Genomic DNA, 25,571 nt, shown 5'->3' with positions numbered 1-25,571 from the left:
AATTTCTAAAATATTCTTCTTTGACACAAGCTATTCCAGCTACTGAAAAATATTTTGGTGCTGCGCCACAATACACTGAGTGCTGATCCCTTGAATGAGAAGATTAAGTACAAATTGCTCTAGGACAACAGTGGTCAAACACTAGGCTAAAGCTATAGCATTTTAAATGACCTCCTGCTGTGCACTTGTCAGGACACACTTGTCCTGGTCTGAGATTTTATCTGAGCAGGTTTGCATAATATTAGCAATAATCTTTTATTCCCTGAGCAAGCGCTGTTTCCATGCATGCTCTGACTTTCCAAAATACTTTTGTTGACCTTAGGAAATGGTTTGAAAAAACAAGGTTGTGGTGTCTTTTTTTCCCTTCCCTTAAATTAAAGCAAAACCTGTAGTGAAGTTCTTACCGATTTTTGTCTGTAATCCTTTCCACAGTGTTAAAGGATGTTAGGTTAAAGGGCATGGAGGTGCTGTTCTAAAGGACAGCTGAAGACTAAATCTCTTCCTCCCCTCCGAAAAGAAACAGAGATGTGGAAATGGCTGGCTGCTTTGGTGGCTTCAGGCTGAACTGATATAAAGCAAGCAGCATCCATTAATATTTACCATTGTAAAAGAAACTCATTAATGGTAATGAACAGATGTTCCATGTGAAGCTACTGCTACAGATAGAATATCAGACTTTTTTGTCCCAAATTACTACTGTACAACTTGTTTCAGACTAAGTGTTTATTTAAAATTAAAAATCACCATATAATAGAAACAGTATTTACATATTTAACTGATAGTCTGCTTAAACAGCACAGTTTGACTGAAGGAAGCCGATGGAGAAAAAGCAATGATTGCTGATGCTGCTGAACTTTAGCTGCAGGCACACCAAAGCTTAATGAAGAATCTGAAGCTTCTGCAAAGTACCATTTCCCTGAACAACTGGGTAAGGTGAGAGGTGGCAAAGATGTCCTGGGTTTCAGTGGTGAGAGCCAGTGTCATCAAAAGAAAAAACCTACATCTATACTGTAGGTGCATTGCAATTGCACTAGCTCATCTGTTTGATCATTTTGATAAAAACAATTTGATATATAGAGCATAGCAAACTGCATTTCCTTTTAGAGCTACAGATTTATATACGAGGAAAGTTAAATTGCAGAGATGCTATAACTTACTTAAAATCCCATTGCATCTCTCCACAAATTGGTTTGGGCTGTGCTTGAGCTAGTTTTAGTTTTAAAACCGCTTTAGGGTTAGTTGATTGAAGCAGCAAAAATTAAGAAATATTCTTGAATAATCACATGATTAAAAATTAATCTTACAATATTTCCATGGGTAGCAGTGATTGCAATGAATGTATGAACTTCCTTCACCATCCTGTGCTTTCCCATTGACTTCAGATGATAACTTAGGCCTTGTGGGAAACTGGAGGTTGAACGCAGAGCTGGGCACGCTGCTGAGCCTGCCTTCATGGATGCTCTTCTGCATCAGATGGCTGTTGCATTGCTTTGAAGAGGATTTTAAATTTCATGAGTAACAGCAGTAAAACAATTGTTCTCAATGTCAAGAACTACATCCATAGCCCCTCCTTAAAATAAATCATTATACTATTTAGAAAGTCTGACAAGAGATGATGGTATTCCAACTACTAATGTGAAATAACAAGGATACAGAAACAATTTTAACAGTATGCTGCATTTGTCATGACTTTGTCATGAGGAACAACTTAAACATGTAAGAGGTAAGGGGGTTGTTCCTTTTTCTTTTGAAAGCTACTGTTTGTGTATGCCTTTTATAAAGGGATCCTTGTAATGCATTTTATGACTTTGAGCCTAAGAAGGCTTTGAAAAATGGCACAGGTGAATAAGCTTTCCTTCTGTCTCCCTTCCCAATCCAAAAGGTCTGCTCAATTTGGGATGTTTCTGCAGCTGCAAAATACCAAGCATTTAAAGATAACTTCTTTGACCACAAAAAAAAAAAAAAAAAAAAAGATTATTTTGCTCAGAATTACTCTTTCCTTCAGCACTCCAGCTTCCACACTTGGTTAAGATGTCCAAACTCAAAGTAATTGGTTACAGCAGTCTCTCCAAGTAATAGTCTGTGCCAATGATCCATGTCAATAGAAAAAAAGTGGTCTTTTTTTCTATGGCTGCTGTTGATATTGCCCTTCTGTTGCTGTGTAGAAATCATCAAGTACACTCTGTAGGTAATCAAATGTTGGCCTTTCTTCTGCTTTGTCTTTCCAGCAGTTTTTCATGATATCATAAAGCTCAGCCGGACAGGTTTCCATTCGTGGCATTCTGTACCCACGCTGAAGAGCGACCATCACATCTGAATTGCTCATACCTTTAAAAAAAAACAAGTTTTGATGAGCTGATCCATGCTGCCACTGTTTCCTCTGCTTTGGTGAGAGCCACAGCCCCAGTGCCCACCCTGGCCACCTGTGTCATTCTTTCCTTAGCGTCCCTACATGCAGGTTCTAACCTCCTTGCTCCATGCCAACAGCGAGCAGCATAACTGTCTCACCACATGACCAGTCCCTCATGTTAATGCAACCTTGCTGTATTAAGAAGCTTTCAGATTTTTTTTTTTTCCTACGTTGTCTTTTGCGTAACTTGCTGATTGCAAGATAAGGGACATCCCTGATACTGTTACATGCAACAGGCAATTTCCTCTCTCCTCTTCCTTGTACTATTTGTGCTGAGTTTTGTTTTGTTTCTCAATTATTGTTCTCTATTCCTTTTCTCAGAAAAAGAACTACCAGCAGTACAGCTTCTGCCTCTCAAGGACCAGTCCTGTGAGCGTGGCCTGCTATCAACTGTATACTCCTCCTCTTGTTTCCTTCTTATTTTCCCCCTTTCAGCTCCTTGAGAGCTTGGTTCAGAGTGATCTGATCACTTATGCTTAGAAGGCAATCCTTCACATGCCTGGGCCAGCAAGAGAACTGCTTCCTGCCTTTCAGCTGCCCCTTCCTCTGTACAGTTTGTGCAACCCAATGGAGTAATTATGCCAGGACCATCTTTTCCAAAACACAAGACTCTAAGCTTTCTACATTTCAGGGAATGCCATTTCTTCCCCTGATGGCACCTGTGGGAAGCACCTGTGTTTCAGCCTGGATATTTGCCTCTATCAGTGAGAACTTTGTACTGAGAAGGGTATTCCAGCCCTGACAGCTGCTGGCAGCTCCTCAGCTGGAATGCTGCATGCAGGCAGTTCTGCCCAAGACTCCAGCAGGGGCATGGGATGTTTTCACAGAATACAGTTACTGCACTATAGACAAAGCAAAGCCAAAATAAATACAGAAAATAAGATGTTTAGAATGTACTCACTGAAATAGTTGGTCATATTATGCAAAGCCTTGGCTAGCTACAACACAGGGGGACTGCTCCTCCTCAGCTTTTGTGTTGAACAGGACCAGTGCTGGGAGTTAAAGCACCTTTTTGGCTTGTGCTTAGGTCTACTGTCTTTAAGGAATAATTGCTACATGCTGAATGCCAAGGACAAGTAATGCTTTAGTTAAATAACTAACTGTTAAAGTAAGTTAACAAATATTTTTTCTTCAAGTTCAAAAGACAAAACTGAAAAACCTTTTGTCACTATTTCATACTAAATACATGCTCATGTATGTTCGTTATGTGTTTTCTTAAAAACAAAACAGCTTACCTATCTACCCTAAACTCCTTGTAGTGCTCTCAAACTAGCCACTCATTCAACTTTTCTGTTCTTTTTTCCAGCAAGAATTACCAAAACTACACCCTAGTCAGTAAATGACACATATTTGTTGCATTTCTGTTATGCTTACATGCTTATATTTTAGCAGTGGACCAACTCCAGATTTTGTATGGGTCTGTTTTAATTTACACTGTGGTACCTGCTAAGCTTCATAGATAGAGACATGATTTCAGATGATAGAGCCCAGGAAATGATGCAAACACAGCAGTATGGAGGAAGAATCCCAATGTATAGAAAATAGTGCATCTTGTGAAGAACAGCTGACATAATTGGGATGCAAATGTGTCTGTTTCCAATATTCAACATACTGTATAATCACCTGGAAATTAATTTTTAACAGCCAATTCAACTTCCTTGCCTACAGATCTGTGCCATATTTCAGAGATAGTTCCTGAACCTATTGTCCCACTGCCTGCTTTGAGTTTCTCTGGAAGAAAAACAGCTGTTGGAATTTAGGAACAAAGATCACAAGAGCTCCATCTTTTTTGTCAGGAAATGCTTCCTACACAGTTGTCTAATTTGATTTTCTTTGCTAGCGTAAATCACACCCTTTCAAATGCAGCTTTATGCTGAAAGCTTACCTGCTGGTGGTTCTTCAAAATATTATTTTCAATTATTAAGTGTTCCCATTAGAATTGAAAAATCCATTTACTGTTTCTGCCCCAGTGGCTGCTAGTTACATCCTATAACTTACTCTTGCCATCCTGGGGTAATTTGCCCAAACTGGTCACATTTCTTCATGTGAAAAAAAATCGGTCATCCACTTACTTTGCTGTCCTAATGGTTCTTCAACGTTAACTTTCTGTCTGTTAGGTGACTTGGTTTGCTCTTTTGTTTAAAATAGACATGTATCCCTCTTGCAGCTTAATGCAAACACGGCCTGAGAATTATTAAGATCATACACTATGCAGTCTAGAGGCTTCTCCACCTAACAGCTGTCTGACAAATGAATCCACAGCATATAGCTTATTTAGCATGCTCATAAAAATATTTCCATACATAAAAAACAAACAAACAAACAAAAAAAACTGCCCAGGTTTCCCCTAAAAAAAGAATTTTCCCACAGTAGTACAGCAGTACAGTGTTGTACCAATTGATTTTGTTCTTAAACTAGAAATATGATAGATTTTACAGAGCTGAAGAGACAGCAGGCTGAGCTGCAGGATTAAGTACTGGTTTGGGTTTTGGATTGTTGTAGTGTTGGTTTCCAGGTGAGCCTGTAGCTTTGCTCAGGGAAGGACAATTTTCAAGGCATTCAGAAATAACCTTAGGAAGCCATCTCAGCATAGGGCAGTGTCTGGGTACATGGGAATGTGCTAATGGGAAATAAAGTATTCCAGCTGTGGGAAGAAACACACCTTAAACACACCTTACCCTGGTGCACACAGCTTCCATCTGATCTTTCCTTGGGGATGTGAGCATTTTTCTAGAGTAGGTCTGGGAGGACCTGCTAGTTAGGTACATATTTTATATCCCTTGCCTAAAAAGTTACCCTGAGCATATGTTTAAACACTGAGTTGTGTAAGCAGCCCTATCACCTCTTGTAGTTGAGGGGGTTGCTCTTGAATTTAAGTGCTTCCCTGAACTGGAGCCTCGGAGAGACAATCTTGACTCAGATTGTCAGTTTTGGCTCTACGTCTTGCACGGAAAGCTGATATGTTCTTCCCTCGCGTAACGCAAAGTTGGCTGCCATCACCTTTGCCCCTGCTGCTTGAACCTCACGTGAGGTCCTGCATCACCATGTCCAGAAGTGTTAAGTCTTCTCAGTCACCAAGTTCTATCCCTTTAACATCCTCCTTCTCTGTCTGCCAACTGCAGGATTCTAAGGCTTCTCAGAAGTTACTCCATCTACTAAGCGGAGGTGAGCATTACAGGTGAATACAGCTCCCTTTGCCCACAAGATAGGAGAATTTAGGTTAATTTTTTTTTTATGTCAGTAAGCTTGAGCGCAGTCTGCTTGCTCCTAGCTGATCAGCTGTGCCTGAGATGCAACATTTTTCTATGCACGAATATCCTTTACCCAAGCTGTTTCTCTGTGTTGGAAACATTAGTAGATATTTTGTTTAGCAGAAAGAAATACGAAACAAAGCACCAAACCATTTCACAGCTACATAATGTAGCCATTATCAACGTCCTCACCAGGGCCTTGTATCTGAACCCCAGGAAAACAGTGTAACTATTCCTAGTGGTCCATCAAGACATTGCTTTAGGCTCACTTTTCTTACTTGTTTAGGTTAGCTAACACAAACAAAATATTCGAGCCTATTTGCTTGTGAAAACACACTTCCTTAGTACTTTTCAATATTACATCAAAAAAAAAAAAAAAAAGACAGTGACTTATGTAGCAGCTCAGTAGTAACTACTGAACATATAAAAATGATTCCTCATTCATGGTGCTATTAGTCCATTCACTAAAATTTACCCAAGAGATGCACATGGCCTACACATACAGTGATTAAAAGTTTTCAAAACATGAATTTTACCTGCTTGATGTTTTCCACATCACTGCTGTTGCTGCTGTCCAATGCCAGCTCTTTCACAGAATCATAGAATTGCTCAGGTTGGAAAAGATCATCCATTCCAACCACAACCTAACCATCCTACTCTAACTCCCTCCACTACCCTCCACTAAATCATGTCCCTGAGCACCACATCCAAATGGTTTTTAAAAACATCCAGGGATGGTGACTCAACCACCTCCCTGGGGAGCCTATTCCAGTGCTTAACAACCCTTTCTGGAAAGCTTTTCCTGATATCCAACCTAAACTTACCCTGGAGCAATTTGAGGCCATTTCCCCTAGGCCCATCACCTGTCGCCAGTGAGATGAGACCAACCCCGCTCTGTGCTGTAAGCACCTCTCTGATTTTGTAAGAGAGCAATAAGCCTCAGCCTCCTTTCCCTGGGTATTTTATTCACCTTGTAACACTGAAGTGTAAACACAGAGAAACAGTATCAATATACATCCATACCTGGATACGGAATCTTTCCATAAGTAACTATTTCATACAGGAGAATCCCAAATGACCATACATCAGACTTAATAGTGAAAGATCCATAGTTAATCGCTTCTGGTGCTGTCCACTTAATAGGGAACTTTGCACCTAAAAAACAAAGGGGTTTCAATCAGTCAAAGGCAATTTCTTTTTTGACATGGAGGAATTCAATGACACCTTTGCTTTATCCACACTTCTACATCATGTGCCATTTTGTCAGACTGTCCTGTTGCTGTCTGTTACACAGCAATAACGGAACACTGGCAGGAAGGTCCAGCCTCTACTGCCATGCCACCAACATCCACCTCTGACGTGACAGGCCAACATAATGAAACAAGAGGCATTATTTTTGGATCAACCCTCGTACGTGGCACCTTTTGCCTCTTCAGCATCGTGAATTACAGTGGCAGTAAGCATTCTCCTTTCTGCCCAGTTGTCAGGGGAAAAAAAAAAAACATCTTACCATTCCCATCAGTTGGAACTTCACAAAGCTTTAACTAACTTTTACCATTTTAAAGAAAGCCAATTTAGATTCAGTGTGCATTTTAACATATTTCAATGTGTATCTTAACATATTTCATATTCAATTATTTCTAAACAGCCACAGCTTAAAAAGACAACCAGTTTTGCAAAAGGTCCTCGCAACAACTGCAACTGCTTCCTTTCTGTGGAGAAAAGGTGGTGCACATGGCACTTAGAATGTGAAGAAAAAGTAATTCATAGTTTTTCAGCACTTAATTCAGTGGGATGGAAGCTGTGGACGTATAATCAATTTGTTCAATTTAGAAAAAAGGAATGTGTGCATTTCCTAACTTCCTTTAAAAGGAGGAAATTATATTTATATATATAATATATATAAATATATATATATATATAATATATATATATAATATATATATATATATATTGTAAATTAAGTTTTCCACAAGCCTGGGAAGCACATAAAGATTATTTGTTTCCTTATTCTTTTTAAAAGTTTAAAATGCTGCCTCTAGGAAGTTGTTATGGCATTTTCTGTCCTTGGTGACCTTATTATTATCTTTAGATACAGTCCCACTGCCTCCCAGAGGCTGAAGTTTTAAGGGCAAACATAAAAGTACGTACCTTCTCTTGCAGTATATTCGTTGTCTTCAATGACTCTAGCTAGTCCAAAATCAGCAATTTTGCACATCAGTAAGTCTGAAACCAGAACATTAGCTGCTCTCAAGTCTCGATGGATATAATTTTTTCTTTCTATGTATGCCATCCCTTCTGCAATCTGTACCAAAAGGAACAAATATTTTGGTATTACAACACTATACAATACCATCAACAGCCTGGCACCTCTGTTCTTTCAATTACTCACCAAAGTCACATTCATTTATTCACTACCAGTGGAGAGACAGATGTTCTTCTAAGGTTTGATTAAGCAACAATGCAAATAGTTGAAAAACAAAAACAAGCAAACAAAAATCCTCACCAACTTTCTAATCACCTGCTATCAGCCCGGGCAATTACGAAACAGTTACTAAGACAAGTCAAATAGCTTATGTTTATCTTCCCCTGCAGCACTGCCTACTTGCTCATACATGAGGAGCATTTGGCATCAGCAAGCATTCAGATACTATCATATGTAAATTTCATTTGCGTTTCATCAACCCAAGTTATTTTCCAAATCAAATTAAAGGTGATTAATGATCTCAGAATATACATTGGGATGATTATTTCAGCGCTTGCTTCAGACTGCTCTTTTTACATCCACTGAAGAAAAATGCACTGCTTTTCAGAAAGAAAAGAAACTGAAACAAATACACGTGGTTAGTATGCTGTCCAAAAGCTAAATAGGAAAATAAAATAGCATTTGGGAGCTATCAGGATTTCTCTTCCTTGTGAGATTGCTGGTAGGTTGTTCCCAAGCAAGGCCTGCAACCTAACCTCTGCTACAGATCCTATCCCAGAATGACTGGAGGCAACAGGTCTTTGCCATCCCTATGGCTTGGGGAACACAGAATCACAGAATCGTAGGGGTTGGAAGGGACCTCCAGAGATCAGTGAGTCCAACCCCTCCCCAAAGCAGGTTCCCTACCTGGTAAGCACAAACACAAAAGCTCTCAAGTTTCATAGAATCATAGAATGGTTTGGGTTGAAAGAGACCTTTAAGATCATGTAGTTCCAACCCCCTGCTATAGGCTGGGACACCTCCCTCTAGGCCAGGTTGCTCAAAGCCCCATCCAGCCTGGCCTTCAATGCTTCCAGGGAGGGGGCATCCACAACTTCACTGGGCAACTTGTTCCAGTGTCTGACCACCCTCACGGTAAAGAATTTCTTCCTAACATCTAGTCTAAATCTACCCTCTTCCAGTTTAAAGCCACTTCCCCTCATCCTGTTGCTATCTGCCCTAATAAAAAGTTCCTCCCCAGCTTTCCTGTAGGCCCCTTTCAAGTACTTCATTTGTTAATGAAGCAGAAGCAAAGCAAGAGTCCTTTTCCAGTCCTGGTCCCTCAGACATGAGCTCCTTCCTCTCCATCTCAGCAGAATTCAGGTACATTGGTGCCTCTCATTGCCAGAGCAGCATGTTTCAGCTGTGCAGAAAAGCAGGTGCAAGTTCCTGACTAAATTTTAAGCAAACATGAACACCACTTCTGCTTATGCATTTTTCAAAAGCCCCCAAGGGGTACAACATACGCACACACTACTGCCACTTACAGCACTGAAACCGCACTGCCTTCATTCCTCTTTTTCGGCTGAAGCAGTGGAAAGTACAGACACTTTCCTTCCCACCTTCCACTGCAATGGTTTTCTTACAAGCCGATAGACAGCCACTTCTGCAGGGCAGTCTTTAATTTCCCTTACAGAACACAAAGGGGTGCTCACACACTAAACCAGGAAGAAACTGATGATGAAGAGAGTGAAGAACATCTGCATTTCATATTTTCTAGATATAAATCAAAGGTATTTTATAATCAAGGAAGAAGCTACTTATGAATAACTGCTGCAGAGTGTCCTGCCAGAGACTCAAAGACATCTCACAAAATGAAAGAGTGGTATTTGGTTCTCTCCTCCAAATATAATTACTTGGGTCTGGGGAGGAAGGAAATGTGAAAGTGAAGGTTTTGCATTAAGATCTATGCTGAAATTGGACTGGCCAGCTTGGCACGTAGAACTGTAATGCAGACAGGTGCACCAATGTCAGTGTGAAAATACAGCAACCATCATGAAGGAATTGACTTTCCTCATACTCCCATGCACAGATGCAACATTTAGACTGGCTGCTGACTGTGGAGTAAAGAACCATCTCAGGAAAGAGAAGGTGGTGGTGGTGGCATTTAGTTTCTACACCCAGCCAAGCAAAGCCATGGGAAAGCCTGTTTTATTTCACTTCTTTATGCCAGAACAATTGAAGACATCATCTGATTAGTCACAGACTAAGAATGTGATAGCAAACAATTCATTACATTTTCAGCAAATAAAAATTGCACTTCTGTGAAATTCCAGGACAAAGGTTTTTGGTGCATCCAATCGGAGGACTGCAGTGAAGCCATGCATGTACAAACACTGGAGCAGGCAAAACAAACTAACTAACAAACAAACAAATAGGAAAAGTATTCCTTTTCCTAAACAGGCAGGGAGTTTTGAATGACAGAAGGAGGGGAAGCACGGCATTCAACAGCTGAATACAAGCATCCAGGTCATGTTTAGCCTTTCTGAGTGACAAATGAACAATAAAACAAACAACAAAATAAAACAAAGCAAACTACTAAGAAACGCTAGGATAAAAACACTGTGACATTTCCCAGCTCTATTTCATCCATGGTTTTTAAACAGAACTCATCTAGATTACTCTGAGATGCCTTGGGTACACTTTTAAAAGGCTTCACTTTGTATTGACAGATGTGGCTTTTTATTCTTCTCAGGACCTGTACATGTGACAGCCCAGGTGGAAGCACACCCAGCAGAAGCCAAGGAGCTGTGAATAAACGCTGCTTCAAAATACCTTCCATGCTGCTGCTGCCTGCCAGCAGAAATGAAGCGTGCCTGAATTGAGAGACTGGGGTATTAAGGAATCCAGAACTTCTTCAGTTTAGTAGCAAAAAAAAAAAAAAAAAAAGGGCTTTCATCTTTTAGTAAACAAGAGCAGAACATAACTTAGTTCAAAAGGTTCATTGAATTTGCATCATATTGTCTTAGCTGACCTCATAAAACAGAGGCGAGTGTCATTTCAGTAACTGAAACAAAGAACTACAAGTTTTGTGGGCAAGTTAGCTTTGAGACAAGACAGAAAATAGCTAGGTGAAATGCAGTGTGGCATCACTTCTGGTAATGCAACTGCCTGGCTACTGCCCATAAATGAGAGGAATGAGAGCAGTCTGCATGCTCTGGCTGCTGCATTAGCAAGATTTGGCAGTGTAGACTGTGGACAAAGTGATGAAATCCACATACGCTCAAGCTCAGGACTGGGAAGCAGCAGCTAAGAGCAGCCCCATGTTTCCTCAGCCCTCTTGCTGAGCTGAGAGGCAGAAGCAGCAGGAAGTGGAAGTGCCTGTGAGTTGTATCAGGCTGGCTGGCAGAGGAAGTTGCAAGGGCAGCCCATTAGTCCGCTGTGCTGCTCAGCTGCCCATAAGGGAGGGAGGCTCACATGTTGTGTCCTGGCTTTGGTTCTGGCATATACTGCAAATTTACAGTTCTGATGAATTCTGCAGGTGATACCGTAGCCCTGCTCTGCATTAATGCAGGCAATGTGTGCCGAAGGTTTGCTGAAGGTTTGCCAAGCTCAGCTTCTTTTAAAACATTACAGAGACTGCTGCATTCATCTCTAGGGGCCAAATGTATTTTTGCTAGGGCAGGGCCAACACCAGATTTCCCCAGCCTCTATTCACACATGTTATTTAAAACACGAAAGAGAAACTTCAGCTCTTTTAGGGCACAGATTTAGAAACCAAGCTGGACCACCTTCCTAGCAACGACTTTGTTGCAATGTTTTCCATAGACCTGATTTCATAAATAGTGTCTGCTTGCATAGCAAAGAATAGAAATTAAAAAAAAAAATATCCAAGCCCAAAGCCATGCTGAAAGATAAGAACCAGATTTAAGTCTACCTCAGTACTCATCTGGTACTATTAAAAATGATATCAATATCTGTGTATGGTCAGCAAACAAAACAGCAAAATCAGGGTAGTGGTGTAGCAATATATTCATGGACTTGCTTGAAAAAGATGCTTCCTATTCCCTGTGGGAGAAATCTTTGCTGCTTTTTTTTTTTTTTTCCAAAATCAGAATATTTTATCCCTTGCAAACACAGATTTCTTTCAAGATTTCTCCAGGCACAGGTTCTATGAATTCAGGGAGCAGAGCACTGACCAGCTGCTTGGCAATGGAACACCAACCCACTGCAGTCTTCAGCACAGTGACAAATCAGCTCCAGAACTGGGTTCACGTCTAAGGGCACTACATTGTTTGGCTGTCTGTTAGTCGCACAGCCACATCCTCCTCTTATCCTCAATCCTTCCTTATCCAACAAGGCCACTGTAAGGTGACAAATGCCATCCCTCTAGATAGAAAGACAACATATGAAGTGGAAGCATATCCTGTCCCTTTTTGTTCTGCTGACTCACAATTCCATTGCTAAAGTATTGCTCTGCAATGAGTAACATTCTTTCAGAATTCTTTTCTTGCAACAAGATTCTCACGCGCACATATGAGGACACAAGCAAGCCAGCTGTGTAGCGTGGCTGTGAGCAAGTCAGTCTTGTGCAATATCACAGACTCATCAGATGAGAAAAGACAATCCTCTGCTACCACTTGTTATGTTTTCAGTCTCCCCAAGAAGCTTGGATAGGCTGGTAAACTGCTTTACTGGAAAAGCACGATCAGAGAGGCACGCGTGGCTCATGTGTGTGCCACCAAAGAAAAACACATTCCTGATCTCATTTTAGTTCACTGTGGTTTCCTTCCATGCCTCTTCTGAAGCACAGCTCACTGAATTTCTTTCCCCTTAGGCTGTTCAGAGTTTAACATCATTACTGTAAGAATAAACTAACGACCCTTTTAGACAAGCCAAAGTACTACCTAAGCTAACCAAACACACATTATGCTCTCATTTGTGTAATACAGCCTACAGTCTTGTAGTATGTGGTCCATAAGTAGCCTGCAGTAAAATCACCATTATCTAAGCAATAGGCCCACACAGTTTGAAATTACGTTAGTTTGACTTTTGTCTTACAGAACAGGCAATTGAACAGCCAGAATTAGACAGGACTAATGCAACATCTTTGTCATTCCAAGTGAAATCCCTGGCCTGAGAACCAAATGCAGCCTGCAAATCTATCCCATGCAGTCCTGTTTTCAGTTGACGATGTTCAAAGCCTCTAACAAACGTGCTCAAAAAACCCACAAATTCTTTCCATAGAAAAAATCCCTGTTGCAGTTGGATTTTGTTCTCTGTTCCATTTATTTGGGCTGCAGTTGGAAATCTTCAGAAAGTGTTTCCTGAACATCCTTTTAAAATAACTCTGCAACCAAATGCACGCCTTGATCTCAGACGTTTCTCTGAACAGTCTACATCTTATGTGAAGAAAGCGACTTCACATACCTCCTGTGCTGCCTAAGGTGCTGCCCTCTGAGGCCAAGTGCAGGAAGAGGCTTTCAAAGAGGTTACTGGCAGATCAGGATGATCAGTCATCTCCATTTCAAATGAGCCTCCATTCAAAGCTTTGTAAATTATGATCACTGACCCCTGTCGCAGTGGAAGTTATTTACCCAGGTTTTTATGCAGTTGCCTTTTCTCATTCTCCAATTTGTTACGTTTTTTTTATGTTTGAAATTTCTGAAAATGCTAAACTCTTTTAAACAACACAACAACTTGAACTCTATTAAAAAGGCCTACTGCACAACCACGCGTGCTAACTGACCTTCAGCCTTCCTCCATGTCAGTCACTGACCACAGATATTCTTCTCTCCCTTCAATTTTGCCCACTATTTTCAAAGTTACCAAATATTAATTCCTTATTTATTTTTTCTTTTCCAATCTTCCAATCTCCAAACTAGGGCTCGGAATCAAATGGTTTTTTTCACATCTACAAAGCTTTTATCTCCACTAAATTCTCAAGGATGAATTACCTAAATAGTTCAGAATACTTAACCAGTAGCTACGCTGAACCAATAATTATAGTAAAAACAGTTCCTGTATTGAATCTGTTACAAAAAATCTGTATTTGAGATATTGAACACCTACATGAACACCTACAACACCATGAACACCTACAACACCTACAAAAATGTCTCAATATACAATGTATTTAACAGTTGTGTAATGATCTCATATCAAATGTTTTTGTATAAATCACTAATATTTTATTAAATCTCTTAAGGGCTTTCTCGTCTTTCCCCATGACTTGTAACAAGTTAGTAACACAGGCTACAACCCTCTGCAAACTATAATGCATTAAGAACATATTGGAGACAGGAAAACCTACCAGAAATGCCTTCATTACATATTAGTAACATGAGCTACAACTTTACGTAAATTGTAATTATGCAGACCCACAATTCTCACCTTATTTTCTATATGCCCCCTGGACACCTGAAGTTTGTAACCGTCAGAGGCAGAACAGCAGACTACAGGCATCTGACACAGACTTTGACATACAAGTGACTCTGGGCTATGATAAATAGTTATGGGATAACTCGTGCATTTTTAAACAATCACTGGTTCATAAGTCAGCCACTGGCACCCGAAACACCGTTTGATTAGATTTTACTAATTTCACAGTAATTTACATTAGATTTTGAAAACAGCAATACTCTGCAGAAGTTAACAGAGAGATCTGACTAATTGACCTAATTTATGAAGACTATCCTCCTATTAACGAATCTCATAAGTGCTGACTCCATAGAACTTGCACTTAAACTTCCACCTCATAGCTGCTCTAAGTGAAAACAGTCTTTCCACAAAGGGAAGTGACTGTGTACCACTGCCATCTAAGCAGCTCACCAGCGCTATCGAAGAGGGATGCCTACCTTCACATGGTCACTTTGAAACACTTTTTTCTTCTATCCCCTTTTTCAAGTAACCCAGTCTATTCAGACCAAAATATGTTTGAAAACTACATTCTCATTTCATGAAAAAGAAAAATATGGTGAAGTTTTCCATTGTGAATTTCAGTCTTGGAGACAAATAGCCCCCCTCAATTTTTAGCATATTTCTTAAATCTTACCTGAGCAGAGAAGTCAATTAGCTTTGGAAGCATCAATTTACTTCCTTCATCACTCTTCAGAAAATCCAGCAGGCTTCCTGTTACAACAGAGAATGATTAAGTCAGTGTAGCTTACTATCACAATAAAGTTCCCAATGGGTACCCAATTTCTCGGGTCACAGATTTTTTGTAGTGAATAGTTTTGACTTATTTTCAAGTTGATTGCAGTAAGATCATCTCTTTACATAATCTAATGACAGTAATGCTCACACCAGAACGTCAAGTATCCAAGTTTTGCGGTTTTCTTGAGTGTTGAAAACTAATCATACCTTCATTCAGTGGTGAATTTGATAACGACCCTATTCTACGGACTATCAAGAAAGCTCTCTAGGAGAATCACACTGATTAATTCTTTCAAAGTCATAAAGAATAAGTTCCTGAATTCTGAATTCTAGCTGGTGTTTATGAAGTCATCATCACTACTGCTTGAAAACAGACTGAAACAAATAAACTAAAAACCACTACTAAGACAATCTGTGAAGGAAATTGCACTTTATTGTGTCATGATGCTCTGCTACAGGTTGTCCTTTTCTAGTAGTGCAGCAATCCTTGCACACATCGCTCACTTTATTACCCAAACGCTTATCAATTCAAGGGCTACACAAGGCAATCTCTAACATTTTCATTACTGAGTGCCTCATTAGAACACCAGACCAAAAAATTAGATATTGGAACTCAGAGGAAGCAGATAAACTTGGGTGTTATATGCTCTGCATCTAAAACAATTCAAGAATGATACATTTAGGAAATCTGTAGAAACAGCTACCTTAAAAATGCAACAAGGAATTATGAATTTAAATATTTCTCCCTTTGAAGACAGATGCCTTATTTTGGAGCATACAAGAGAATAGAGCTAAAATCCCAAGTTTTCCTTTTCTGTTCCTTGCTTCTTAAAGGAAGTGCACTGACTTATGGGAAGCATTTAGTGAGACGCCGATCCTGTGTCATTCTCACCTTTTGCCATGAATTCTGTTATTATATAAATAGGTTCTTCTTTGGTCACTACAGCATAAAGCCTAACTAACTTATCATGCTGAAGCGTCTTCATGAGGTTGGCTTCCTCCAGAAAGGCTTGCACAGACATCGTTCCAGGCTTCAGAGTCTTCACAGCCACTTTCGTACTATTATGATAGTAACCTGAAAAGAGGAAACCCTGTTCAGTCACTCTGTTTAGCACAGCACCCTTACCTGTAGGAACACACGGGTGAGGTTAGATTCCATTAACAGCTACGAACCCAAGAGCTTGTGATCAGGTGTAGCACAAGTATTTACATTAAAATCGCATTTCGTTTTGCCATCTCATTTAGTAAAACTAATCAATTTCCTTCATTATTTTGAATGACTTATCTCAAAAAAACCACCTAAAGAAAGAAAGATATCTTACTTTGTGCCACTTGCATTTATAAGTAGCCCATGAGAAAATATCAAAACAGTCAAGAGGTGTTTTAATGAATGTTCACATAAATTGTCTCAAACTCTAACAGAGGCAATGGAGTGCTTACAGGATCATGGAGTGTCTTTAAATACCATGATTGGACCCATTTTATGCCTGCTTGTCTCATGCCTTTAATCTTTTCTTAAACCCTCGGTACTCAAAATGGAACATTTCAGTAAAGTGCAATCAAAAGAGCATTCATGTGACCAACAAAGATATGCTGGCAGGACTGCAGCCCTGTAGAGTTCGCAGCAAGACTCAAAACATGGTAATTCCTTTCCAGCAAAGCACATGCCAAGAGCAGAAATGACTGCGACTGCTTCATTCTCTGTTTAACCTTCTGATGTAATGTTCTACTGATATGCGATGTAAGCAATTGTAAATAAGAAAGTAGTGAATTATTTTCTGAGCCAAATATTTATTAAATGTTAAAATAGCATTTAAAAATCAACAAAATAGGAAAAATTTATCCTAAAGTTTATCTTGTAAAGCCTTTTACTGTGGGAAAGAAAAGTAAAGAAGAAAAAAAAACCAGAGGCAGAGAGGGGTATAAAAACAACTTCTTCCTAATGTTCCAGATTTACAGAACGCTTCAGTAATATCAAGCCACAGCCTTTTGTCACCTATTTTACACATTGCAACGTTGCAAAAATGCATCTCAGAAGAGGCAAAGCTTCCATGGCTTCCATGAATCTGGACTGTATTACCACAATGGATGTACCTCTACATTTGAGCCCACCGGTTCTTTACACTACATTTCTTTACACTCTTTGTTGCTTAAGCAAAGCAAGGAATTAACTCCAAGATCCTAAGTCATTGCTCTAACCAATACATATTTTATCACCTTTGGAAAAGAGAGATCACTGCCTGACAAAAGCAACTGTATCTGTGACAAAACATTTACCTGCACGATTTTTAAATGTATTTTTTCCAAGCGTAGTAAGATTAAAGCATAATACAAGCATGCCTCCATACGATCTAATAATTAGAAATGACAACGACAGGTCAAATTCTGCCACTGAAGCTCAGATATATAATTTCCACCCATCAAAAAAGAAGTTAAATCGCTTTCTGCTTACAAAGTATAAAGCATCTTTATACAGCTCATAATGTTCTATTCCATATCCTGAGTGAGAGCATTAGTTCCACTCCACTTTTGTGGAATAATCTGCTAAACATCCTAATTAATACCATTACTTCTGAAGTTATCTACGCTCTTGACATTAACTACATAAAAGCATAAAAGTATTTCACATTCAATAAAGAAGTCCACCAGATGATGTTGGTGCCTACAGAAGGTTTACATTACTAACGACAAAAACCTCACCCAACCCTGATGTTTTCTGCAGGAAAACAGTCTGTCCTGCTCCTATGGGGGTAACAGAAATCAAAGTAGGACAAGGGCATTAGAGACATTTGGTCCTGATCTGTCTCTCATTAATTTCTTTCATCAGGTATTGGGACACACACACACACAAATTCCAAAATGATAGGTAAGAAATTATGTTCTTACTAAGACATCCGACATGAAATTCAGATTCTTTGCCAAGTAATGTTCAGATCCTGTGTGTGCTGTAAAAACACACTTGTGATGCTGATGAGATGCACCCACCAGTTTTCCCAGTTCATTTTATATGCCTTTGTGTTAATAACACAATTTATGCAGTATGGTTTACTCTGATTACTGATATCTCAAAATTTGTATTACTTATATTCTAACTTGGGGTTTAAAAAATGAAGGTTTTGCAACTGAGATGCAAGCAAAATGTGCCTCATTAATAAAATACACTATAATGGCTCTATTTGTGTTGTTAACTTTTCTCTTACCCCTACTTGAGAATTCTATGCATGGATTATTAATGCCACAGAGCATTATGGTTCACATCATGTCAGTGCACACTAGGAACAGAAATACATAAAGCATAGACTCTACTCTTACAGTACTACTCTAGTTTGTCACTGCACTAAGGGAGCTGCCCGAATGCATTAACCTCCACAGCTGAAAAGCTTTCCATACCATGACAGGACCAAGTCTCTCAGCAGTTTAGGCTTTTTTAAAACACTGTATGTGATGCAAGCAATAACACACAAGTCCTGGACAGCCAGGTTGTCTCCGGATTCTTGCATGGGCTTAATCAGACCAAGCTGTGATATGAATCTATAACAGACCAGTCATAAAGCATTTCCGATCACATGTCCAGGACCAAAGATGAACAGATCATCTTGTGAACAACACACAGCATTCTCCTTCTTCTGCCTTCACAGTGTATAAGGTTACACCGTGAACAACCTGAGCTACAGAAATATGACACTGTTAGAAGGCAGATAATGTCTCAGGCCATCACAGCTGCAAGAGTTTATCCAGGATGCTAACTGAGGAACAGCAGCTTCTTCACATCCTATTGCAGTTTGGCTCATCACTCCTTCCTCACCTATAGGCACAGAATCATAGTATCGTTTAGGCTGAAAAGGACTTGAAGGACCACCCAGTTCCAACCCCCTGCCATGGGCAGGGACACCTCCCACTAGACAAAATTGCTCAAATCCCCATTCGACCTGGCCTTGAACACTTCCAGTTTCATTCACAACTTCTCTGGGCAATCTCTTCCATGGTCTCTTTGAGTAAAGAATTTCTTATCTCTAACCTCAGACTACCCTCTTTTACTTTAAAGCTTAACCTATCAACTACAGGCCCTGGTAAAAAGCCTTTTTCCACCTTTCTTATAAGCACCTATTAAATATTTTGAGGCCAAAATAAGGTCCCCCTGAAGTCTTCTCCCAGGCTATACAACCTCAACTCTCACAGTCTGCCTTCATAGGACAGTCATTTTCCAGTCCTGCTCTAACAGTTCCACGTCTCTCTTGTGCTGGGAACCCCAGAGTGATATGCAGGACTTGAGATGGGGTCTCACAAGAGCAGAGCAGAGGGGGAAAATCACATCCCTCACTCTGCTGGTCACGTTTCTTTTGACACAGGCCTGGACACGATTGGCTTTCTGGGCTACAAGCGCTCGTTGCTGGCTTGCATCCTATTTTTCATCTATTAATATCTCCAAGTCCTCTGCAGGTCTGCTCTCAGTCTCCCAGGCTGTACCGATACCGGTCATTACTCTGACTCAGCTGCAGGACCTTGCACTTGACCTTGCTGGACTTCATGAGATTTATATAGGCCCACCTCTCAAGCCTGCAAAGGCCACACTGAATGGTACCTGCTATCTAGAATATCAACTGCATCACTCAGTTTGGCACAAATTTGCTGAGAGTGCACCCAATTCTTCTTCATAACAACATTAAACAGTGTAGGTTGGAAGGGACATTGGGCCCAACCCCCTCTGCAGCAGGGACCCCAGAGCAGGGGGCCAGGCCCACATCCAGGTGATCACTGAATGTCCCCGAGGAGGAGACCCCCCCACACACACTGTGCCAGTGCTCTGTCACCTGCACAGCACTGAAGTGCTCCTGGTGTTCTGAAGCAACCTCCTCTGTTCCAGTTTGTGCCCACTGCCTCCCATCCTGGCACTGAGCACCACTGAAAAGAGCCTGGTTCTCTCTTTTTTGCACCCTCCCTTCTGATATTTACGGACATTGATAAGATTGCCTCCAACACTCCTCCAGGCTGAATAGTCTCAGTTCTCTGAGCCTTTCCTCATGGAAGTCATATTCCAGTCCTTTCATCAACTTTGTGGCCCTTTGTTGGAATCTCACCAGTAGTTCCGTGTCTCTCTTGTACTGAGAAACCTAAAACTAGATACAGTTCCTCTGAACTGGATGCTCTGCCCCCTGAAAACAAAATTCTAGGTAACCCTGAGCAAGTTGAAATGTCTTTAGTAATTAAGATATGGAGTAGTATTTCTCATCCTGTGGCCTAAGAATCATTTTGCTTCAGATGAAGTATATAACTGGGAGATTTCTCCATACTTCTACGTAATGCCAAATGCCTCTATATTGGTCATCATCACATTTGCTTGCTGGCATCCTGCACAGATCACATAGTCTTTTTTCATCTCAAACTTTACCCATACTCCTGATTTGAAAGGGTCTGCACCAAGCTAATCAGCTGTTCTTGCTTCAGAAAGGAAACAGAGAAGAGGAAACACAATGAATCATTTCACAGTGCATTAATTTTTCTCACAGCACAGCAATTCAGATACAACGGTTAGACCCAACTGAGATGTCAAAATAAGGACACAAACAAGAGGAAGCATCTTGAAACAGAAACACCCTTTCAAAGTTTAATGCCTTTGTGTGTGTATGCAGAAATAGTCACTTCCCATAATGATTTTCATTTTCAACAGGGTGATAATGTTCGGCCATGAAGTTGTCCACAGTACTTCAGTGTCAGTTCATTATTTCTTGCCCTGATTTATTAGGCAGAGAAAAATGGTTCAATGGCAAACACTTGTCTCAACTAGCACAAAAATTGTCATTCAAGCCAGAGGCTTTGTTAAGCCTTTTCTTGTGAAGGCAGACAAAAGGATGAATCTGGTTATTTAACATCATAGAGATGCGTTGCTGGCATTTTTACATGGTTTATATGGGAAGATTACACCTACAACTGAATTACACCTTTCTGATTGACTGTAAACACGTGTGGAATTTGCCACTCAAATAGAACCACGCCGTGGTTTACTTTTACCTAAGGAAGGTATCGTTTATCTTGATTAAGTCAAGTAAGATAGTAATCACTAACCAGTGTGTAAGTAAAGAATAGCACACAGAACATGTAATACGAAACCAAAAGAATACTCAGATGCCTGAAAAGGCAGCATTTCAAAAGAAGAGAATTGAATCATGATCAGACTGTGATTAGACAATGATTGTAATTCTTTGTTAAAGGAAGTCATTGAAGCTGACAAAATGTTTTTAAGCAACCAAGGCTAATTATGATTATAACTAACACTATAAATTTGTTAACTGCCTACTACAATCTTGTGATGCTTTCATTACTGGAGACCTGCATGATAGTCTCCATATCAATCTCTCACCTTCCACTCATGTAAGTCACCTACCTTCCTCAGCAACAAGCTCAGACAATAATCTTGGATTAAACAACCCATTTTTTTCATGCAGTATAATAGCCCCATAAACTATATTTCACTCTTTTCTTTACCAATGGATGATAAAAACTACACATAATTCACTAAAAGACAATTACTTTATATTTCAGATTTTCCACCACAACCTGATTCGACTTAAAGTTTTGAGATGCCAACCAATTTTGAGAACTGGGAGTCAAATCTTAGTAAAACCTTCTATTTTCCCCATAAAGCACATCAACAACAACAAAACCGGTTGTATTAGACCTTATATTACAGTGCTTGCTCCTAAGAATTAGTCTGTGTCAGATACCTTACCCTTTCACAAATCCTCTTTCCTATTATTCTTCCTCATGGCAAATATATTCTGAGTATATTAAATCAGGCCTTCATATCTACTGTTGCTCGGATTAATTCTTAAACGCTACTACTTTCAGCTGATGACTCTTTTCAAAGACATAAGCTTACCCATCCAGACTTCTCCAAACTGACCAGCTCCGAGCTTCTTCACTAATTTAATTGATTCTCGTGGAATTTCCCATGCATCTTTATCCCATGGTTTTTGAGGCTTTGGACTAATACAAGCTTTTTCCAGTTTTCTGCATAAGCCATCTGATTGTTCTGTTTTCCAAAAGAAATAAAATCCATTACGCTTTAATGTCTTACATTCTTTTAGACAAATTTAAGCGTGCATTAACCAGTTCAAAGCCGATTCAAAGTAGTTCAGTTCCTTGATAAAAGCATAATCTTTTCACACTTAATAGAGAGGTGTCACATGCATCTGGTTGCCATCATTGGTTTTTTTTGTTTGCTTGTTTTTTATTAATTACAATTTGTAACAAATAAATTTAAGGTTTGATTGATAACAGTACGTAGATGAAGATGCACATTTGTGTTGAGCTTGAAACCTGTATTCGGAATTTGTCATCAGGTATTCTTATCGTATGTTTCAGATGTGCACACACATAGGAATGCAAGCAGAAATAGGTCACAACTATTTTTTTCTCCAGCCACATATCAGCTATAACTTCAACACAAATGTAAAATAATTATCAGGCTTACAAGCTGTGCAGAAAAATTACCTTACTACACATATCTAACAACTTAGAGAAACATCATGGCCAAGAACTCAGCATGGCTTTGAAAAATTGATGTGATTTACATCTTTCTTCTTCTCTGTCTTCCCAAAGGCAAGACAAATATATATATATATATGTTGTTGAGTTACTGAACAACAGGTTGTGCAAAATAAAAAGTCACTTTTGTAGCTGAAGTATAGGTGGAAACTTGATCCTATCCCTCTTCCTGTTTGTAATAAAAGTAGGTGCAATATACTCTCAAAGACAGAATTTATTTAGAATGCAGTCAGTCTTGTCTATTGTCTCACATCATCATCACTATGTTTTATAAAGCTGTTCTGTATTTTACAATTGCATGCAACTGAGCATGTATTAGGCCTTGTTGTAAAGCAGCCTTAGTAGGGTTCCAGTCATTTTTACTTTATCTTTAATAACATGCATATCCGAGTTACTTAGAAATAAGAGACAAAAAGTTTTGAAACAAAACAAGTAATTATTTATTTTCTTTCACAGGAAATAATGGCTGTATTCTATTCCGTAACCCACTGACACATTTAACTTACTTTGATAGTGCTTGATCATATCATTGATGCTGGGAAAAGTTATTCTTGGAGAGATGTAAAATCCTCCATTGTCTAGACTCCTAATTTTGTAGTGCTTAATGACATCACCATGTTGGGGATCATAGTCTCTTATGGACAGAGAATAGCTGCCTGAGAATAAAGAAAGAATGATTATTAACAGATAGCAAGTCTGGGCTGCTCACACACACAGTTATCAACAAAAATATTTAATTTATTTTATTTTTACTTCTCTTCTTCCTCAAAAAAGCCTATTGCAAGTAACATAAGGAATTCAGTCAATAGCTAGCTCTGAACTGGTCACCAAAGTGCTTACAGTCAGACTTTCTCTTTCATTCTTATTCAATAAATTTAAGAGTTCCATAATCCAGTCATCCATAACTAATGTACACTTCTGCATAAAGTCACACTGATTTGAGTAGAAACATCTGGGAAAGCAACTCTAGGGTTGTCAAACCAGTGAAATAGAAACTAAAATTCGAAGATCAGCATGTTAAAAAAGGAACAGGCTAGATGTCTTGGCCAGCTAGAAAAGGGATTGTTTGGAAATGGCCTGAGGCATGCAAGAAGGCATGAAGGCCTTTCAGTATTTGGGATTCTAACCTCAGTTAGGAATTAAGATGGGGCAGCATATTATCGATCCTAAACCACAGAATTCTTAATTTCTTTCACTTACACAGATCTCATTATCCATTTTCAAAGGAGAAGAAACCACCTCGGTTCCTTCTCTTTCTCTCCACATGCACATCCAGTGACAGGAGACAGAAGAAAATATTTAGTTGGTACTTTGCCTTACTTCTACAAGCCTCTGTTGAATTTAAATCACTGTCTTCATTAGAGAGCACAGAGACAGTGATGTGGGCTAGTTACAGAAAACTTTCTAAGCAACAATCATAGAATCATTTAAGTTGGATCATCAGGTCCAACCACTAACCTAACCTACTGAGTCCCATCACTAAACCACGTCCCTTAATGCCATGTTCATATGCCTCTTAAATGCTTCCAGAAATGGTGTCTCCACCACTTCCCTAAGCAACCACTTCCAATATTTGGCCATCTGCAATGTTAGGGCCAAAAAAACCTACTGCTATGGATAGGACAGACATATGATCCACTGAAGGGATTAGCATGTTTTCCACCTGGAGGATCCAATGTATCCAATTGGAGCATCCAGTTAGGTCACTGTTAGAGTTGAAATGTTGGAGCAGAACCATCTTATGCTCTTCTATACATCTCAGTTGAAACACCTGGAGAACTTCCTAAACATTTAGTACAAAGGGCTGTATCTGTATATCAGAAATCTTTACCAAACTGTTTCTTTGTTTGTGTTTTAGATGATGCTACAACACAGAAGTGTAGACTCCTTTTATGCATTAACTATACTTTAAAACTTGCAGTGATGGATATAGATACAAAAATGGAAGACAATAAAATACAGCTTCTACTGTTTAGAACTAAAACTGTCCTTTAACAAAGGAATCATGAGTGCTATGAAGGAAAAAGATATTTTCATTCATTGCTGCTTCTTGTCAGTGTAATAATCACAGGTACACACATTCCCCTCTGCTTCAACTTAAGAATTTGTAGCTTTCATCTCTTTCCCTGATAGTTTTCTCATACTTTTTACTCCTAAGTAGCTGCAGTCATTTCAAAACTGACAGACTGGTATAATTCCATAGCACTTGATGCAAACTTTTTTTTGAAGACAGCTTGCATATTTTAACTGTGATATCAATTCCAAAATCACCCATCCAAAAGTCTACCTTTTAATGTTTCACTTTCTCTGATAAGGAATGCTCCAGGGCCATTTCCAGGAGCCAGGAGTTGCCTTTCAGCATCTTTTCGAGTTATGTCTTTGAAGAACCACCTGAAAAATATTTCAGAGGGTTAGAACTTTTTCCCCCACCCACAAAAGATACAACACAAGGTTGAAAATGAAGCCTGGCAGTAGTTAGAAGAACTTACTCTTCTGTTTCCAAGGTGTTTACTTTTGCTACGTAATTGCTGGGAATGAAACCTTCTTTCTTTGTTGTAAGAGATTTAGCTTTCCACCAGTCTCCCAGCCTGAAAAACACACACAACAGTAGTACACACAGGAAAGGAAAGTCATAAATGGTTGTTCAGTTTCTGTTGTGCCAAGGAGAGAAAAACTGCCTTTTCTCTGCATTCAGGCTCCACTTAGAAGCCATTGGTGCCATCAGAGCAAAGCTTGGTTATCATTACAGCTGCCAAGCTCTACCCACATTCACGTTTTCACAGATAAGGGATCTTTCTTAACATTTGTATACTTGTGTTACAAGTGGCACCTAAAAAATTATAAAAGAATTTTAGAAGTCAAAAAAAAAAAAAAAAAAAAGGAAATTACAATACAATTTGAACTATCATACTCACTCTTCAATAACTTTCAATTTTTCTCCTTTTTTGAAGGACAAGTCATCTTCATGAAGGCCATCATAAGGATACAGAGCTACTACAATGAGTCCATGCTCTTCTGGCTCTAC

The 25,571-nt window shown here is 39.4% G+C and overlaps 1 protein-coding gene across 2 annotated transcripts in view; it reads right to left on the bottom strand.

The window, feature by feature from the left end:
* Positions 1 to 705: 705 nt before the first annotated feature.
* Positions 706 to 25,571, bottom strand: part of LYN (LYN proto-oncogene, Src family tyrosine kinase) — a 45,692-nt gene continuing 20,826 nt past the window's right edge. For both annotated transcript variants that reach the window (XM_052703174.1, XM_052703175.1), the window contains exons 4-13: positions 25,462 to 25,567; positions 25,036 to 25,134; positions 24,834 to 24,937; positions 23,053 to 23,202; positions 21,879 to 22,031; positions 15,894 to 16,076; positions 14,901 to 14,977; positions 7,813 to 7,966; positions 6,685 to 6,816; positions 706 to 2,328 (exon numbers count right to left, since the gene is read on the bottom strand). In XM_052703174.1, the coding sequence (XP_052559134.1) occupies positions 2,126 to 2,328; positions 6,685 to 6,816; positions 7,813 to 7,966; positions 14,901 to 14,977; positions 15,894 to 16,076; positions 21,879 to 22,031; positions 23,053 to 23,202; positions 24,834 to 24,937; positions 25,036 to 25,134; positions 25,462 to 25,567 (1,361 nt within the window). In that variant the 3' untranslated portion in view covers positions 706 to 2,125. The remainder of the gene's footprint in view (positions 2,329 to 6,684; positions 6,817 to 7,812; positions 7,967 to 14,900; positions 14,978 to 15,893; positions 16,077 to 21,878; positions 22,032 to 23,052; positions 23,203 to 24,833; positions 24,938 to 25,035; positions 25,135 to 25,461; positions 25,568 to 25,571) is intronic.

Source organism: Tympanuchus pallidicinctus, unplaced genomic scaffold, assembly GCF_026119805.1.
Source record: "Tympanuchus pallidicinctus isolate F22 unplaced genomic scaffold, pur_lepc_1.0 scaffold5, whole genome shotgun sequence".
Lineage (NCBI taxonomy): Eukaryota > Metazoa > Chordata > Aves > Galliformes > Phasianidae > Tympanuchus > Tympanuchus pallidicinctus.
Note: the sequence above shows the minus strand (reverse complement) of the source record. Positions and strands in the feature narration are given on the sequence as shown.